General features: G+C 40.6%; 1 protein-coding gene across 3 annotated transcripts in view; it reads right to left on the bottom strand.

Annotated features, from left to right (window-relative positions):
* LOC146063127 (uncharacterized) overlaps positions 1–21,049 on the bottom strand; it is a 318,067-nt gene that overhangs the window by 157,198 nt on the left and 139,820 nt on the right. Inside the window, exons 1-2 of one of the 3 annotated variants that reach the window (XM_083175168.1) lie at positions 5,804–5,891; positions 606–735 (exon numbers count right to left, since the gene is read on the bottom strand). The exons of 1 other annotated variant lie outside the window; for it this stretch is intronic. In XM_083175168.1, the coding sequence (XP_083031294.1) occupies positions 606–714 (109 nt within the window). In that variant the 5' untranslated portion in view covers positions 715–735; positions 5,804–5,891. Of the gene's footprint in view, positions 1–605; positions 736–5,803; positions 5,892–21,049 lie in introns of those variants that run through there. One more of the 3 variants, XM_083175158.1, reaches the window with a different exon arrangement.

Consider the following 21,049-nt stretch of genomic DNA (forward strand, 5'->3'; position numbering starts at 1 on the left):
GGTAGACAAGATGTGGTGGTGGTGTTGAACATGGCAACCAATAAGATTCTGTCTATCATTTCTTAGACTACAATAGAGAAATTATAGATACAGTACAATCTACATTTTCAAAATGCTTACAGGTAGAATAACTAAAGCTGCTAAAATTGAAAGGTAGTGGTGTTGTCCATAGCAACCAATCAGATTCTGAAAATGTCTTCTTCTTTAGACTGTAATAGAGAAATGGTAGAGTCTGATTGGATGCTATGGGCAAAACCTCTCGGCAATCCACAACCTTTCTCGGCAAAACTTGCCCGACTGCTTTTAAAGTCGGGTCCATTCTGTTGAGATGCCTCTTCAATGCTATCTTAAAAGCAGCATTGAATATGCCCCCGCCGCTGTTTCCCCCGACAGAAATAGTGGTGGGGGATTGCATACCCTCCTAAGTCTTTATTACAGTATATCTAACTAATGCATTGTCATATGTACTTATTTTAATATCTGCAATATATACAATTAATATATAACAATAAATATATGATAAAGAGTACAGTATTGAGTCAAAACTTATTATACATAATTTGTTGAGATTGCACATGAATTAAAAACCATATGCTGCTACTCACGTTTACAGGTTTCAGCATGTGCAGTGATCCAGTTGGGCTGTGAAGGATCTGTTGACTCCAGAAGAGTTTTACCTCCACTTTTATTAAATTTACTGGAATATGAACCCATTACTTATGGTTATGTGAAATTCTGAAATGATAGTTATATGAAATAATTAGATAAATATAAATAGTTGGGCAGAATATGCAGTAGGCACAACAATGTGTCTTTTTTTATAGGGAAAACAAATAATGTTGCAGGGTGAGCTTATTGAAATTAGCTAAAGTTAAGTAGGAAACAGCAATTTACTCTTAATGACTTTCATTCTTTGGATATTTAGTATATGCTTTCTGTGAACCTATGTTCTTGTACAGGTACTTCAGACAGCCCCAAATTGTGTACCTGCCAAAAGCATTGTTACAACAGGACTGAGCCTCTCCCACGGCAGGCATGTGAAAGATTCAGGTGTAGCATGAGAAGTATACTACTAGTAGTATACAAAAAAGCCTATTTCCTATTGTTATATGCAGGGCTTAAAGTGGTAATGCAGAGGGGGTAACTCATTTCTCTATGCCACCTAATTAATCCCCCATTAGGCAGAGACAGGGCCAGTGATAGGGGTTTTGGCATCCCCCTGCAAACTAGAATGCTTTTCCTTGAGAATTACTGTGCAGGGCCAATGTGGAGGTTAAAATGTTCCACCTCACCTTGAGGTGGTGGAACTCAGTTCCACCCCATTCCCCCTCACTTTAACCTCTGGTTATACAGTATGTTACCTCATGTATGTGCCATACTGTACAGAATTGTTACAAGGTAAAATACATCAAAATTTATGGAACCAAAACACATGGAAAATACAACAGGATCATTCCGGTTTAGAGGCTCAGTGGGGTCACCTACCATTCAGCAAACTCTAAAAAGTAAGTTTTTCAGAACGGCTTGTCTGCGGGAACCAATGAGAAGATGGAACTAGTTCTTGAAGCCCCACTCCTTTCTATTGGAATGTGGTATACAGTTGCCAAGAGGGATACAAGTGATTCTTCTGCCACCTCCATACTGTGTGCGCGGTGGCCATGCGCATGTGTGAGCTCAGCTGAGATGGAGGAAAAGTCTGTCTCTCTACTGAGTGTTGAGTTATCCAGGCTATAGGTCAATCTGCCAAGTTTAGTGGAGGAGTTGGTAAAGGCAAGGAGCCATGGTAACTGGAGAGAGAGCACAACATGCCAATGTGCAGCTATGAGTACATGTGACAACAAGCATTCACATGTGAGCAGCATAGCAGTATTGATAAACAGCAAAACTGCCATACTCAAGACGGTATGTTTATTGTTGTTCAGAATGTCTGTCCCTCCGTGGCACCATGGAACCACCAATAGCTCCAATTTAGAATGCAACTTTGTCAAATTTCTTTGACATGTTAAGGTTTTTGCTCCTTATGAATACAAAGGCTATATATACTCATTACACAAAATGGATGCTCCCAATCATAAACATTTATAAAAATAAAGGTGAAACATTTATTTCAGATTTTAATTACTTATGGGCATATTTATCACAATCTGCACCTCAGTAGCAGATGGGATGTGATAAATTCACAGGTATATATCAATTATCACATGAAGGGAAATAGCTTGTTAGAAGCTATGTCCCTACAAACCCACTTTCCACTATTTTCATTATGATTATTGAGTCTCTCCTTTGGTTAGCCTGTCACTGGGCTCCTGCCAGCTGTGCTGTAAATTGGCATCTCATATACAACATAGCTGACTGGGGTCACAGAGCAGGAGCCCAGTGACCAGCTGATTGGAGGAGAGACTCACTGATCAGTGGACTCCTGGGTACAATGATCAGTTTGTGCTCTATTTGGACCACAAAGCCAATCACTGGGGCTGGTATTCAGCTCTTCACTGCCTACTTGTGCAGAACAGGAGTCGGAAACTGGGGGGAGAGGGGGCTGCATAATGCCATCTCCAGATGCCATCTCCTTCATGCCACCTCATCTGCAGTGCCATGCCCCACCCTCATTGAACAAGTCCTCCTCATCCTTAACCACAACACCCCCTTAGAAAGCAGCCAGGAAATTGGCAACTATGACATTTCTGCACTTAGTATTTCTTTAATATGTTTGCTTTAAAAATACAAATTAAAGGGATTGGATTAGTTTTATAGGAAAACTGCTCCAAAAGCCATATATTCAGGTGGTACTAAAATAATGATAAATAGGGGTGAATACACCCTTTTGCAAATTATTTTAGTTACAATAATTTTAATAAATAGGTCATCATTGGTGAAGCACTATGGGTCATGTACTATAGTTAAGCAAGTGCTGAAGTATGAACATTTATTAAACCCTAATTAGGCATAAAAGAGAAAAGAATGTATTGGTATTTAAATAGTATTTTTTTTTTTTTGCATTTTTCCTTTCCCTACGTCTATGCTCCTACACAAGGAAACAGCACAGCGAGTCCCAAGAGAAATATCATTGGATTGAGGAACTGGTAAAATCCCCATAGAGTAAATTAATTAGGTTTAACAGATTCTATAAGCAGTTTCTGTTTAGCACTGAGTGAGCATTTTGCATTATGCCTTATGTCTTGGTTATATTCAGCTGGTGGCATAATACAAACAGAAGTGTATTCCACTAAGTCGGTAATTTATATTTTTGAATTACATCGCTAAATATAGGCAAATTACTTAATGTATTTATTTATGTCCTGGCCCAGTCCATGACATATACAGTAGCGAAGTATGGTGTGATTCTGAACTGGCCACTGGGTCATTATTATAAATTTGAAAATCAGAAATAAGACGATAGAATGTAAGCAACTATACCAATTTATAATATCTTTAATCAAGACAGTGGGTTTAATATCCCCTGCCTGCATGATTGGTGGGGCAGATTGACCCTAGCCTCCCCATTAGGGTGGCCAATCACGGGATCGGCGGGATCCCTGAATTTGACCCAAAAATGTCCGTGATTTCAATCAGACGCTGCCCAGCTGTTCCCGACCCGGTGTGTGGCCTGCACATCGTGATTCGGTCATAGGTCACGCGGCACAGGCCACAGTGTGACATCCCCAGCACCCTGGAAGACACTCACCGGCGGGCCTATACCAGCCTCATACGTCATACCCGACGCACCTCCCAGCCGCCCGCGTCATTCCCGACGTCGGACCCCGCACCACTGCCGCCTGCCCCCGCACCTCTGCTGCCTGCCCCCGCACCTCTGCCACCTGCCCCCCTCAACAGCTCCCAAAAAGTAAGTTATGTGGGGGTACAGTGGCAATTTTCTTTTAGGGATGCCAATCCCGGGATACCGGGAATCCCGGGATTGAGCATTTTTCAATCCCGATTCCCGGGATTGAAAAAATGCCCCGGGATTGGCATCCCTACTCCCCATCCCCCAGCGTACAGGAGTGAGGCCATTTCACAACAGTTAGGCCTTGCCCGCTAAAGTACTTGGTCTATGGCCCTGGCAGTGCATGAAGGTCCCCTATACCCCACCATCAATAACATTGCATTATGTCTGCAATACATACAACTTAACATACAGCTTCCAGGTTATTGTCTTGCAGCAAATTCTATGTTTGTATGTGTTTTTTATCTATTCTCAGTTTCAATGTAACCTTAATAAAAGCCACTAAACTAAACCTAACACCCTAATGTTAGTACCTTACCTCTAACGGCCGTACTGGATAGTAATTCTCCAATTCTATGGGGTAAATATACCAAGATGGGAGTTCTATTGAAGCTGGGATGTTGCCCATAACAACCAATGAGATTCTATCTATTTTCTTCTAGAAGGTGCTAAATAAATAAGCAGTTTCTGATAAGTTGCTAGGGGCAACATCCCATCTTCAAAAGAACTCCCATCTTAGTAAATTGACCCCAGTGTTTTTATGTTTCCAGTGTAAATGTGGGAGCCAGGAAGCACTGGCTGACAAATAACTGGCCTGGTGATAGGTATTCTTACCTGGGAGCTAAGCATCACTCAGCCGCGATGGGGACTTTTTTAAATCAACCTGAAAATTAGTCATCTTCATTTCCAGTCACCAACTTAAAAGAGAACCAGATGTTATTTTTAACTCATACATACACCCTTAAGGTGGCCATACACGCTCCAATCCTGGCGGGTCCATTTTGTACTTTTAGATGCGTGCTCCCGTGGCATCTCATCGTACAGTGCAAAAAGTATGTGCTGCACATACTTTTTGTACTGGCTTTTCATCGCATTGCATCGCATTGCATCGCATTGCATCGCATTGCATCGCATTGCATCGCATTGCATCGCATTGCATGCACAACGCATGCACAAGGGATGTGATGCGTGCTATTTAAGCATAAAACGGATGCCCACATCGGAGTGTCTATGGGCACCTTAAGTTACCTATCCTGCTTTCTGCAGGAGACTCCCTGAAATAGTAGCTATCTCCCTGTCTCCCTGATTAGTCTAGCAATCTCCCTCATTTCACCTAGCTCACATTATGCAGCATTTTTGGGAAAAAATGAGAGATAGACACATTTATTTTGAAGCGCCATTTCCCAGCATTGATGATAAAACACAATGATCCCTATGGCTACATACATGTCTTGTGGCCATTTATATGGAAGCACGTGTAAAAACACAATAGATGAACAATCCCTGACATGTATCAGCTCTTACTAACGGCTTTGGGGCTCATCTACATTTGGATATAAGTCATTGTAAAAGTTTCCTCTCAGATGCTTCCAGGTGCCACGTTCACAATCTCTTTACACAATCACTCCATATATGGAACTAGACACACCTTCTGGGTGGAGCATGAAACGCCCCCTCAATGGGGCGCTGTGCAAAAATCTACTACCAACTATAATCTCCCTGAAACTAGTTTTCAAAAGTAGGCAAGTTTGACATACCCAAAGCTCTGCATGGTAAAAGAGAATTGCATAGCCATAGTATAACTTGTACTGTAGGTTACGCAGAACAATCGTGAAAAATACATTCAGCCAATAAAAGCACTGCAGTTTGGTTAGAAACATGCAATAATTGCAGGTTAAAGCCACAAAACCCTGCCACATAATATACATCCTGAGGAACACTACATTTAAAAGAGTCTTGTTAAATGATAATTCAGTTTAACTAAAAATCAACAATGGATATTTTGGTTACATTACCTACAAAAAGAAATATTCTAAGATTGTGTGCCCTATGTAATAACACAATATATAACAAGCTTACCTGTAGCTGCCTAGTTGAGTGATTTTACATGAGTCTTGTATCCAGGAAAAACAATTCCCTGCATTAGTGTTGCTAGCATAGCTACGAGAGAGAGAGAGAGAGAGAGAGAGAGAGAGAGAGAGAGAGAGAGAGAGAGAGAGAGAGAGAGAGAGAGAGAGAGAGAGAGAGAGAGAGAGAGAGAGAGAGAGAGAGAGAGAGAGAGAGAGAGAGAGAGAGAGAGAATGTAGGGAGGAGACCTAATTTACAGAGGACGGACAGGGAGGCTCACGTGTCAGACTCACTCTAATAACAGGATCAAGTGAAAATGATTTTCAATGTTGCAGTATATGATGCATAAACATCAGTATCACTTTATAGATTTCACATATAAAGGTCTATCTTTTAACATTATTTTAAATAAAATATTGTGTAAATGGATGTTTTCACACCCTTTTGACATCGTTTTAGCATTACCTAAATGTACAGTACTAACAAGGAATTGGAGGACAATTCATAATATTCTCCTTCAAAGCATAATTATGACATTGTTTTAGGACGCAGATCACATTTCCTATAATTGTAATGGGAAATGTGATCTGTTCAAATGTATTAATCTTGAAATGTAAAAAATAAATAAAAATGGTACTTATGTATTATCTGGGCTCCCATGTTAAATGCACCCCATTTTTTCATACCTCTACTATCCAACTACGCATGGAGTTGATATTATATAGTGTGGCGAGCGCAGCGAGCCACCGTGACCGAAGCGTGGCAAGCGCACGCGGTCTCATAAGAAAAACGGGAGCCCAGATATTACATAAGTACCAAAAAAAAAAATATATATATATATATATATATGTATAAATATAAAACAAATATATATTCCTGCACCCGGCAGGAATGAATAGGAAGATATAGTTAAGCTAGAGTTGTGAAAAATGGCTTCACATTAGTCATCAGCATTATAACAATTTATTAGAAACTGTGATCCCAGTAATGCATATGTAATTTAGCCAGTATACCAGGCTGTTCTTACTCGTGCAGACATTAGCATATTTACAGGATGCACTGAGATGTTCTGACTGAGCACCAGATGAGATTAGGGGTGAGATTTAATAGGATGAGAGATTCAGAAAGTAAGAGATTTGGTAAGAAATCTCCAGTTTTTTTAAAGCGGCAATCATTTACACTGCAAAATCAAACTGGTTTTGCAGTGTAAATGATTGCTGCTTTAAAAAAACTGGAGATTTCTTCCCAAATCTCTCACTTTCTGAAACTCTCATCCTATTAAATCTCACCCTAGATGTTTTGCCCCATGGATAAAGTCAGAATGCCCAAGACTTGGAGTCACCTTGAGTTTTTGGCCACATTCCATATATTACATATTGTAATGGGTATCTTATATCATGTGAAGTGATTTGGTTCAGGTTAATCTGCCTAGTAACTGATTAAGTAGAAGAACAATATTGGGAGTCAATTCTTTATTCTCGAACTGTCCTCATGTCACATAATGTATGAAATGCATATCTTTATATAAAATTCCATTCTTTTGTACTTCAAACTTTTTGGACATTTACATTTTCCTATTTAGATGAAAACTATATCTCCATATCAATACTACCAGCAGCAAAACAAAAATGCCATATAGGTGTGTCTATTGGTCATTTTATATTGGGATAGTCCCTGGATAGTGGGATCTCTATATATCAGCCTGAAGAAATGTTTGCTGTAATGGAAGGAGAGAGGGTACATGTTTAATCGAATGTGCCAAACTTGTGGAGCCTCCTATGATGCTTGAACAGGAGTAGAAGACATTTTGTATCTGGATTTATTGTGTATTTCCTGGCTTGATATACTGTAGAACTACAGGTGTGTGCTGCCTACAGTATGTAATGTTGTGAGATTTATGCAAAAGACTGTGTTAGAAGTGTTAGTGTTGAGTAGAAAACTAGAACTGGTCTGACGGCTTGTGCCAGAATTTCAACCTGTCAGAATGGTGATGCTAAAACATGACAGATAGAATCCAAAATTCAAGTATGCCGGAAAGGGTTTTCGTTTGGGCTTTGGGGGGGAGTTAGGGTTAGACTGCAGGGTAGGGTTAGGGCTAGGCTGCAGGGTAGGTTTATGTTGCAGGCAGGGCCGGACTGGCCATCTGGCACTTCTGGCAAATGCCAGATTTTTTGTGAAGACTGCAGCGGTGCAGTAGCACTGCTGATGCCTTCATTGTGTTGAGCGCACGGAGCTCCAGGGTCAGCGCGACACCGGGTGACGTCATCGGAGAGCGGCGTCTCACCCGGAAGCCGCCGAGCTCTGTGCTGTGAGGACTGACATCCACCAAGGTACTGCTGTGGAAGCTGACTATAAGTGACGGGGACGCCAGTTCAACTTAAGCAGCTCCTGAGATCTGCTTGTATCTGGCACTGTGGGGCATGTGTATCTGGCACTGTGGGGCATGTGTATCTGGAAATGTATAATGGGCATTACAGTGTGTTCAATAATGTGTAATGCCTCCTTTTTGTGATGCCACGCCTCCTTTCCATGAGGCCACAAACCCTTTTTGCAGCGTGGCTGCTCTGCGCAAGGGTCTTGCCTGCGTCGGGTGGGCCTGTGTGCTCAAAATGCCAGGGCCTATTTCTGGTCCCAGTCTGGCCCTGGTTGCAGGAGTGGCTATGGTTTTGCTGCAAGGAGGGAGGGTAAGGGCTAGGCTGTGTTAGACTATGGGAAGGGAGGGAAAGGCTGCAGTAAAGCACAATTTAGGTTAGGCTGTGGGAAAGGAGGGTTGGAGTTAGCCTGCGAGGTGGAAGGGTTAGGGGTAGGATTAGGGTTACTGTAGTTGTTCGATTCTGTTGGGATTAGGGCAGTTAGGATACCAATGACAGTATTATGTCTGGCATCATCCTAACTGCTGTATCCTGTCCCCAACCCCAACCTGCTGAAAGTGATCAGGAGGAAGATGCTAAGACTGTACTATAATGTTTAATGTACTGATAGAAGAAGTGAAAATATTTGTTTATGTTGTTTCATCACAAGACAGTTTGGGGACCAATATTCTTTGACTTTGCACTTTGCCATACCCAAGCTATAGCTTGTCCAATTGAAAATTATGGGGGGTTATTCTTATCCATTTGGTTATTCTTATCCATTTGGTCCCCTGTTTATTTAAGTCACTTATATATATGCGTGCACGCGCCACATCATTCGATGGTCGGCGACCATCGAAAGATGTGGGTGGTTACCCAAAGCATGTGAATGGATGTTTATGCAAAACATCCATTTGCAGCCTGTGCGGGCAAAGCCGCACTTCTAGGGGGCGGTGGGTGGGGTTTGGTGGACTCGCAAGGCTGTGAATTCACAGTCTTGCAAATCAACCAGAATAACCCCCATGGTGTGTACCACTCTACATTCTGCCAGTACAAGTAAGTGCTTCACATTACCAGCAGTGTTCACACCTGTTCAAGTACTGTCATTATTTACATCAGTGTGACTTCCTGCTAGTAGAATATAGCTCTGCTGTACTGTTGTTTGTTCATGTGCAATACCTGAAGGACTTCCAATGTCTGTATTCATCCATCACAGTTTCATGGATATGCCTATGTAACAACCAATGACATTTTAACCAGTGAAAACATTAAACTCTTTGGATGTTTCATATAGTAAAAAAATACAATAAATATAAATTGGTCTTTAGAGACGCATAAAAATAGAGGTATAGATATTAAAATAAATACTATAAAACGTGCCATAATAATAACTGGTTTCATAATCTCTGATCCACACTTGTGTCCTCATATGTAATCTAAACAATACCACACATCATAAAAATGCTAAGAAAAATACCATAAAGAGAATCCCAGTATACTGTATAGTCAATATTCTGTCAAATATCATTTTACAGTATACAGGCATCATAGTTCATGTTCATCAAAACAACGTTATTACAAATAATAAATAGCACTTCAACCCTTTAGGGAAAAAACAGTATTTTTAGAAGGTGGATTTAAATACTTGGAATCAAAATGAAACAAGTAAAAAAAAACCATGCCACAACATTAGATTAGAAAAATGCAATATATATATATATATATATATATATGACGAAGTCCGTGTGACGAAACGCGTTGGGGCGTGGCCTGGCGCCGATCGAAGGTGTTGAGTTTAACCACTCCAACGAGACCGGAGTGTCTGCAATTTATGCTGTTAAAGCTGCGGTTATCTGTAACCACTTCTACGGGTACGTGATTTACTACCTGCATTGACCGAGTGGTTTTAAAGGAAATAAAAGAATTTTACCTTTTGATACACGCACTATGGAGCGCTTCCTTTTCTTCCTCTAGATATATATATATATATATATATATATATATATGGCGATATGCCGGCACACTCCACTTCAAGCTCCCTTCTGCCCAGGTGCAGGTAAGTCAGGTACAAATACAGGCAGGCAATCAAACCGCACACATAGGACTTGTCTTCAGTAATAAAAAAGTCAGGCATCAGCCAGTTCAAGTGCCACTTGAACTGGCTGATGCCTGACTTTTATTACTGAAGACAAGTCCTATGTGTGCGGTTTGATTGCCTGCCTATATATATATATATATATATATATATATATATATATATATATATATATATATATATATATATATATATATATTGGTAACAAAGGAGCTGAGGGATCTGCTATACAGAACACTTTACCTATACAACTTAAACAATTCAAGAAGCGATCCACTTTTGAACCAAACTCCATGAATGCTACCATCAAGACTTTCTCCAGAGTAGTTGAACAAGAAACTAAACAGATATTACAACAGGAATCTACCTCATATCCCAATTTAACATCTTTGGAACGGAACGCCTTGAAATAGTTATCTACAAATGAAAACCTAATTATACGCCTGGCAAATAAAGGCGGGGCTATTGTCCTACAAGATCTACAGGACTATAAAAATGAGATCAACCGCCAATTGGCTGACGACAATACATATAAGGTTCAGCAAGGCGACCCTACCATGATGTTTAAAAAAGAATTAACGCAATTACTACTTCAATATAGAGATATGAAGATCATTTCTCAAGAATTATTTGATGTATTGATCCCTGAATTTCCTATCACGCCATTGATGTACACCCTGCCCAACGTCCATAAGGGGATAGTCCCACCCCCTGGACGCCCCATAATATCTGCTAGGGGCTCCTTGTCACAGTCATCGTCCGTGTACCTTGATTCAGTATTGCAGCCGCTAATTCAAAGACTCCGCCATTTCCTCTTGGACACTACCATGTTTTTGAATAAGCTTGATGCAGTAGGCACGCTACCACCTGGAGCATGGATGGTGTGTCTCGATGTATCGAGCTTGTATACCATTATTCCCCATAACTCTGGTATGCTTGCGGTTAAACGGCTATTACAATCTGAAGGGAACTTTACTGATGGGTACATTGAATTCTTTATGGACCTATTGTCATTTATACTAAGAATTTTTTTTGTTTGATGGCAGATTTTAACTGCAACTCCTTGGGTGTGCTATGGGGTCCTCAGTGGCCCCTAGCTATGCTAATTGCTTCATGTTCATGGTGGAAGAGGATATATTTTTTTCTGATAGTTCCATCAGCGCTCAGATTTTATTTTTTTCTCGCTTTATAGATGACCTGTTCGTCATATGGACTGGTGACGAGCAGTCACTTAAATTTTTCATTGAAGAACATAATTCATCTAATAGCCCGGTGAAATTCACCATAAACATGAATCAATATGCAATTAATTTTTTGGATGTATCCATTAAATATGTTTATTCTTGTATACAGACCAGTGTGTACATTAAATCAAGTGATAGGAATTCTCTATTACACAGATCTAGTTGTCATCCAGAGAAATTGAAGCTTGGGCTACCTTTCTCACAAATGATCAGGACCCGCAGGATTAATATAGATAATGCCACAAAACAGATTGACGATCTGATTGTCAAATTTCAAGATCGTGGATATGACAGCTATTCCCTTAAGAAAAACAGAGAGAAAATACTTTCAATGCCCCGCCAAGACCTCTTAAATAAACGCATTAAAGAACCTTTGACCAATAAAATGCCTTATGTTAGCAGATTTAATTCTTCATCTGATGCTATCACCAATGTAGTTAAAAAGAACTGGCCTTTGGTCACTAGTGATCCAGCATTACATCTACAGGATCATAGAATAATGCCCTGCTATAAGACAAATACAAATTTGAGAGACCATTTGGTCAAAGCAGACGTTACAGGCCTTGGTAGAATTAAAAAAGAACATTTCCTCTCCCAACCTAAAATGATTTGCATTAGATGTGCATGCGCCACATGTAAGTACATGATACCTGGCGATTCTTTCTATCATCCACACTCAGGGAAGATATATAAAATCAGACATCGCCTTGATTGTAATTCTACACATGTCATCTATAAAATTCTGTGTCCCTGCTGTCTGACTTACATTGGAAAAACCCAATGTAAGTTCAAGGAAAGAATGGCAGCCCACAGGTCTGCGATCCGTGCTGCAATTGATACTGGCACGAGTGAGCAGCCTGTGGCTCGCCATTTCATTGAAAATAAACATGCTATCTCCTGTATTAAATATAGAATGATAGACCATATTCCACCCATGAGAAGGGGTGGTGATAGAAATCAAGCGTTATTTCGTAAGGAAAATTATTGGATACATCAATTAGATGTCATCAGCCCTAAAGGGTTAAATGAAAATATATCCCTTGCGTGTTTTTTATAATATACATATATTGATACATTGATTAGGTTATTGATATACATTGTATAGTATATGTTAAATGAATTGTGGTACTCCTTGTTGCTGTATCATGATTATATCACAAAATGCGTCCAAATTTTATCTTTCTGTACTTCCCCCTAGTGTTGCTTTGACACATTACTTTGTTTGGTGATGGTGTATCTACACCCTTTGGTCTCTAGCGCCTGTGTGCGCTGTGACATCACTACCATAGCGCCGAGTCCCGAGGTGAAGCCCTGCCCCTTGAAGTAGCGGCTGGAGGCGGAGACGGGTCCCGGCGTCTGTTGCTCATGGGTGAATCTCCTTATTTAAGGTGAGCGATTTTAATGTTCTTGTTATATCCTGAAGACGCTAATAAATTTAGCGAAACGTTGATAATACTTACAGACTACAGTTTCTTCTATGATGTGTCATGAGTGCCGTTATCCAGGGGGTAGCAGCGGCACTCAGGACTTAACCAGTAACAAGAACGACACGTAGCCTCTCAAGGAAACATTGACGTTTCAGCCCTTCCGGGCTTTTATCAAAACAGCTTACATGTACATGGGAGGTTGTGTATGTGATTATCCTGATCTCCTACAATCAAAAATAATTTCCATCTTAACTGATGGTAATTCAGGGGGCCAACAGTTCTGGGGTACGACAAGTTATTCTGGACTGTCACAGGGAAACCCCCCACCCCCCCTCCCCCCTAGCATGGCCAGTATGATGTTTTTTTCTTGTGGTGGCCTATGTGTGTTTTTTCTTGTACAATGTTTTTCATCTGAGTTGATACATGAATAACGATTGCAAAGGAGAAAAGAAGACTTCTGGGGGCACTCTTGTATAACAAATAAATAAATAATAAAACTTTATTAAAAACAAACAAGCATAGAAATATACCCATAAAGCTCTATATATAAACCCATATGGCTCTATAAATTACCTTTTTTAGATTAATTACATTTTAGTCCTGAGTTTACGTTGCCTAGTAGAAAGCAGTTACCCCTAGTGCCAAATAAAGTAACTGTTAAACTCAGTCCCACAACAAGTTAACTAATTAATATCTGAACAGTTGTGAGATAGGGAATGCCACAAGAAAAATATTTCAGTACATTACCATTACATTAATTAGCATGAAAGATTTTCTTTTGCCACTTGAGAAATGGATTTTGGCACAAGTATATAATGCAGCTACTTATTTACCATTTCTGCTGAAATGTTTTCAATCAGCTTTAGCATTAGGAAGAAGGAACAGAAGAATGCAATCTCTTGTCCTCATTGACTTTCAAATGTTTTATATTTATTGTGCTTCTTCTAATTTCCATCTGTGATCGAAAACCCTCCAAACGACAGGCCCATGTCGTGCATGTTGGCAGCAGTTAATTCGCATTCATTTATTTGGATAACTTTTTCTAAGGCTTAAGTTTACAACATCCTGCCAAGCCTCCAAGGTTTGAAACAATTATCAGAATGATGTTGGCTTGTATCAAGATGGCTGAACTATAAAAAAAAAAGTGAAAATAAAGTTACTTTTTACTTAGTTCACTGCATCTCTTCTACAAACAGACAGCCACATCTTGTTCAGATATGTTTAATAAATAATGCTATTCCCCTACTTGATAAACTCTGTTTAATATACTGTAGTTATACTTATTACAGACAGGCTTCTTACATTTCTGTCTACGGCATTAATGGAAAGGGTAAAAGAATTTAGATGCTTATAAAGTTTTCTTGTTAGTTCATTGCTGATGACATCTGCAGTTAAACTTTTAAGAAAGCTGTTTTATCTTTCACAAGCTCAAGAGCTCTTTTATATTATCGTTTGATGTTCAGTTGGTGGTTATGTTTCACATTTTCGCTGACATCTATTCAGAATAAATTGCTATTTACATATTTACATTTACTATGTACTCTACAATAAGGTTGCACCACTCTACATGTGAAGTTCAAATAAGTAATTAAACCATATAACAGGAACGAGATCAATCTCAGGAGGAGATGTATAAAACTGTGGAGAGTTTAAGTGGAAAGAGTACAACCAATCAGCTTCTAACAGCTATTTTTACAGCCTGTGTTTTAAAAAAGAAAGGACCTGATTGGTTGATATTGTCTCGCCACTTTTTTCTCCAGGTTTTCGTCATAGATTTTGTCTACAGTTCTTCAGTCTCCTTGCGGTAAAGGGTAGATCAATTTGCAAAGATTTTTTTAATATATAATTTTTTTCTTGATTGGCTGCTTAATGTCTACAGTATTTGTTAAGTAGTTGATTTATTTTATTTTTTGTGGTTATTTTATTATTTACTAAAAATAAGTATATGTCAATTGACCATTGACATGTGGACTTTTGCTTGTGTCAGTGTTGATCTAGTGTATGATGACACTTTTCTGGTGTTGACCTAATCACTGTCAACCATTAGTGGTCGACCTAGACCAGTGGTAGCCAACCCTAGCCCTCGAGAGCTACCAACAGTTCATATTTTCCAGACAACCTAGCTGCTGCACAGCTGCACTCATTAATCACAGACACATTTTAAAAGATACACAGATGGAGCTAATTAGCTCACTTGTGATTCTGTGAGGAGACCTGCAAAACATGCACTGTTGGTAGCTCTCGAGGACTAGGGTTGGCTACCCCAGACCTAGACATTGTCGACCCATCGACCAGATATCACCATTCCTACCAATGCTCATTTACAGATCATGTGCAGTGTGAAAGCATGTACGATTGTCTCACAGGTGTACACCCAACTAAGCCACAAATGTTTCACTGTGTGTCAGTTTAACAAATTCTCATGTTACCCCATCTATATAAATTGAAATTATGTAAGACTGGTGGTTAAAGTGAGGGGGAATGGGGTGGAACCGAGTTCCATCACCTGTAATTGTAGGTGGAACTAGTTCCACCTCCCCCACGGCTCTGCACTGAAATTCCAAAGATAAACATGCTCCACCACCCATATCAATAGATGATGCGCTTGGCACTAGTGACACTAATAAGCTGGAGCTACCTCACCCTCCTAAGGACCTGATGGCTCGATGGTTCTCCTCCACCTGTGGTCCATGCCTCTTGGTACTTAAGGGGAAATGAGTTCCATCACCTCTCCAGGACCACTTTAAGTCATGTGTAAAACAATCAAATAAAAAGACATACTGTGGGTGAAATTTAATAGGATGAGAGATTCAGAAAGTTAGAGCTTTGGTAAGAGATCTTCAGTTTTTTTAAAGCGGAAATCATTTACGCTGCAATATCAAACTGGTTGCCGCTTTAAAAAAATCCTGAAGATTTCTTACCAAATCTCGCACTTTCTGAATATCTCATCCTATTAAATTTCCCCCTTATGTCAAACAATGTATTAAGCAATTACTAATACTACTAATGATTGAGTTATTAAGTGGTACAGTGCCACAGTCATAACAATAATTTACTTGCTGCACATATCATGACGACTTTAACAAAAAAAGGGAAACTCTTTGCTGAAGCAAACTGAAGTAGTATTACAAATTACTATATTAGTTCATACGTATGTTAATCCAGAGTACATAATGGTATTCATATCAAAATTATATTTAATACTTCATAATATTCACAGTAACAGAGGTACCCTATTATCCATGAGTGCGGAACGCAGGTAATAGACTCGCCGTTGGATATCTAATTGCATCTCTGCCTGAAACAATATCCCCGATATGCCAGCCGTGCCTCGGTTTATTGGGGATATTGTTTTAGACAGTTGAAGCAAAATCCCCAACTGGGTCACATGCAGACATGGCTAGTCACAATTGCAATGCAGCTGCACATGCATCTCGTTAATGGGTTAGCTGAGGGCAACTGCATCTGTATCATCATGTAGTTGGCATAGCAAGTAAGTCCAGCTGTCCTTGAGCGGGTGACAATTTAGAGGTACTAAAATTAAATTATATTTTCCCCTCCCAACAAAAAAGGTTTTGTCACCCCTGCAAACCCTACTATGTTGTCCCTGCATCCTTATTATTATTTTTTGTATGTTTGTGAGGAATGTATGCCACAGTCAGTAGACTGTATTTAATTTGAATTTGCGTATCTGCAATAGATTTAAGACCTGTTATTGTTACATTTTATTTAAAGGTATCGCAAAGTGCACCCTACAGAGCTTATACAAAGTAAAAGTGTAATGTCATAAGTACAATATACAGTAATTCAGATTGACATGCAAAATATAGAACAATAAAATGTTTGACTAAAAAAAAAATTGGTACTTGTTTCCTAGCACGGCACCTGTCGGGTCCCATCCCATACCATACCATAACTTAAGGTATGTGATGGGACTCGATTAGACCCGACCGGTTTTAAGACATTTGCATACAATTTCAAAATTACATTACAATGGCATGCGATGCGATGCGACGCGACCGACCCGATTTTACATTGTACAGCCACCATGATGGCTGATTACAATGTAAAATACCCCCAGACCCGATTTTTAATTGTATATACACCACAATGGTTAATTATTAGGTCAAATGCCCCTCCATTGTTAACGGGATGCCAACCCGAAGCGTGGCGAGCGCAGCGAGCCCGCAAGGGGCGGTGGTACGCGTCCTCCGACCTTTTCATACCCCCACTATCCACGTCAGCATGGAGTTGATTTTATATAGTGTGGCGAGCGAACACAGAGTACATGTTAAGTAATCCGCGTCCCCTAGCGGGGCTCGCTGCTCTCTCCACGCTTCAGGCTTGGTGGCTTGCTGCGCTCGCCACGCTTCGGGTTGGCATTGATCATGGCGTGGCGTTAACAATGGGGGGGCATTGACATAGTAATTACACATCAGGGTGGGTATACAATTAAAAATCGGGTCTGGGGGGGCATTTTACATTGTAATCAGCCATCAGGGTGGCTGTACAATTAAAAATCGGGTTGAATAGGTCGCATCGCATCGCATGCTATCTGGTCGCATGCGATGCAACCGATTTTTTAGACCCAATGCCTTCCAATGTTAATCGGTGGCGCCATGCTAGGAAACAAGTACCAAAAAATGTATAAGAATCTACCTCATCAACTGCACTTTTATTGAAAACATTTCTGTATCTACTCTTCGCATACTTTTTTCATTCCCATCTAGAATTCACAGAGGGACAGGCAGGTGCCATTTGTATGGAGTGAGACAAATTGTTCCATTATGGACCCACCCTCTGTGGTGCAATGAGGCAAATGACATCTAAGGCACAGGAGGTCTGTCTTATGATGTCATGACTCAAAGAGAATCAAACCTCAAGCCCTCCCCCCCCATCCCATCTAATTCCCTAGCTGATGTGGTGTGGGATATTGGAGGGTTACTTAATCTCTTAATTCCATTTAAATTCCAGTTTGTTATGATATACTTCCCATTACAGGTTGAGTATCCCTTATCCAAAATGCTCAGGACCAGAAGAATTTTGGATAAGGGATTATTCCGTATTTTAAATTTTGTTTATATTTCAATGATGTATCTTGAGGTATCTTGAATTTATGTTGTACAAACACACCAGTATATCATGTATTATATAATATATAATATATATTATTTGTGCATAAAACAAGGTTTCAACACAGTTTCGAAGTTACTATCTCAGGCACTGAATTTGAATGTCAAGCAGTCATCTTCTTGCACATATTTAATGCTAGTTACATATCATATCCTCAGTAGTGCTGTTATAGATGACCCCAGTAGTGCTGTTACAGGTGTCCCCAGTAGTGCTGTTATAGATGACCCCAGTAGTGCTGTTACAGGTGTCCCCAGTAGTGCTGTTATAGATGACCCAAGTAGTGCTGTTACAGGTGTTCCCCAGTAGTGCTGTTATAGATGACCCCAGTAGTGCTGTTACAGATGTCCCCAGTAGTGCTGTTACAGGTGTTCCCCAGTAGTGCTGTTATAGATGACCCCAGTAGTGCTGTTACAGATGTCCCCAGTAGTGCTGTTACGGATGTCCCCAGTAGTGCTGTTACAGATGTCCCCAGTAGTGCTGTTACAGGTGTCCCCAGTAGTGTTTTTAGCAAGACAATTTTTTTTTTACTTTCTGGAATTTATGGTTTTCGGAATAATTTGGATAAAGGATATTTTGATAAGGGATACTCAACCTGAGTGTCAGTTTCCTGTATTGACCAACTGTAAATTGTGCATGGACAAAACAGAAATACAAAACAAGGGGGAAAAACTTTCAATAACCCTGTAATAGATAATATCTTTGTGTCGCCTCTGGTAAAAGGAAGGAAAAACTCTTACACAAACATGTTGAAAGAAAACTTAATTTGACCCTATATAAAATGGTACTTGATATATAATTATAAAAAAAGAAAATAGAAATACTAGGTTTATGTTTGTAATAGAGCCACATTTTTCAGCAAAAAATTACAGTATCAACACCAATGCTGTAGCAGTGCCAGTATGTAAGTATATGTTTTGTATATGAATTTTTCTGTATGATAATTCCTTTGAGTCATAAAACACAGCCTTTAGAAGGGTGATTTAAACTTAAAGTGGAAACAGCTGTGAGAACGTAGATTTTCTGGAATCGCAATGTCACATGGGTTTTGCTTCATGAGCTGTTTTTAAATAGTTTTCATAAGCCTGTGGGATCCAATATAAGTGGATATATACTAAGGACTCAATTCAATTAGGGTCAGTAGTTTGGCTTTGGAAATATCTTGAGCTTGAAATTTATACAAAGAAACTATAGCATGTTATCAAATTGCCTTCCAGTAACCTGGTCTTCCATACACCAAATACAAGCATAGTGTGCCTTTTGTTTGTCAGCCTGAGAGATGCCAGTAGAAACAAACATTGTAGACTACCTGGTACCAGGGCCGCTGATAGGGGGCTGCTGTGGATACAGCTGTCCCAGGCCCCGGCCTCTGGAAGGGCACGGGCAGCTCATTTTGTTCACCGCAACCCCCCAGACTGCCTCTGCTGTGCTGCCTGCGCTGCGCTTGGTGCACTGAACGAAGCACAGGCTTTTTCAATGCGGGCAATTAAAATGCTGCACCGGCTTTTGAGCCAATCAGAGCTTGTGTACCATTAGTCAATCAGAGTAGCTGTACACGAGCCCTGATTGGCTCACCAGCAGGTGCTGCATCTTAATTGTCCGCAGGTGTTCTGCATTGAAGAAGCCTGTGCTTTGGCCCATTGAATTTAGCCTCAAGCCTCGGTGTCTTAGCAGCCACACATGCCATTTCCCCATCTCTGAAAAAAAAAAGCCGTTTTTGGTAACCGGTTAAAATTGGGGGTCCTACCCGTTTCAGACCCGGTATTTTGGGACCAAAATCGGGTCTGAAACGGTATTTTGGACCCAGCCAATAGGGCGTCCGCTCTGTGCATATCTAATGAGCGGACCAGTGTGTCATTAGATATGCATGGTAAAAACCCAGGCGGCTCGCCCCTCCTGCACCCCCGCACTTCATTGCCCCCAGTCCAGTCATACTCACCACGTGTGTCCACAGCTTGGTACCTGCATGCAGATGGGGCAGCAGGCAGTCGGCGGAGGACAGGGCAGGAGGGTTCTAGTGGGAATGGTGCTGCCGGTCCTGGGACGAGGACACCAGGCTCCGGAACATGGTGGCAGTGGCACCGTCACCTCAGCGGCTGCAGCGGGACTCCTGCTGGCGTCACCTGCGCGACACGCGTCACCATGGAGATCTTCCAGTACCCGGCTGGCCGAAATCTCCATCCAGGACCCGCCACTGACGAGGTATTGTATCCAATCCCCCCCTCCCTTGGCATTTCAACCCCCCCCACCCCCTGGAGGCACCCACCCCCACCCTCTGGAGGCACCCACCCCCCTAGAGGCACCCCGAGTTCTCACCCTTCTGTGTAAACGGTTTGCAGACTTTCACACCGCAAACCTGCTTTAGACCAGGTATTTTCATGCGATGTGAAAGGGCTCTGACCCGTTTTTTTAAATGTTTCAAATACCTGGTCTAAGCAGGTTTTGCGGTGTGAAAGCAGCATAACAGTGAGCAGTCAGCAGTGCTCGCTGTCACAGCTCACAAAAAACCCTGGATATATCCTACTGTATATAATTTTTGACGCAATGCTGAAATTATATATTCATTTTTAGAGAGATTATTGTAGACAGATAATTGTAATTAATTGCACATTTTGGCTTCATATCAGTTCCTATTGGAGAAAGTGCGCTATATAAATTAAACTACTTACTTACTAAATTTTGTATGAGCTCAAAGCTGGTGCATATTGGGCCAGATGCACTAAGCTTCAATAAGTGATCAAATGGAGAGTTATAAACAGTCAGCCAATCAGCTCCTACCGGCCATGTCACAGGCTGGGTTTGGAAATTTTCAGGCAGGAGCTTATTGGTTGGTTGTTTATCACTCACCATTTTATCACTTTTTGGTCCATTGGGGCAGATGTATTAAACCTTAACAAGAGATAAATGCAAGGGTGATAAAGAGAGATAAACGTCCAGCCAATCACCTAGTTACTGTCATGTTACAGGCTGTGTTTGAAAAAAGTCAGTAAGGAGCTGATTGGCTGGAAGTT

This window comes from Crinia signifera, chromosome 1 (assembly GCF_055691185.1).
Source record: "Crinia signifera chromosome 1, ASM5569118v1, whole genome shotgun sequence".
NCBI lineage: Eukaryota > Metazoa > Chordata > Amphibia > Anura > Myobatrachidae > Crinia > Crinia signifera.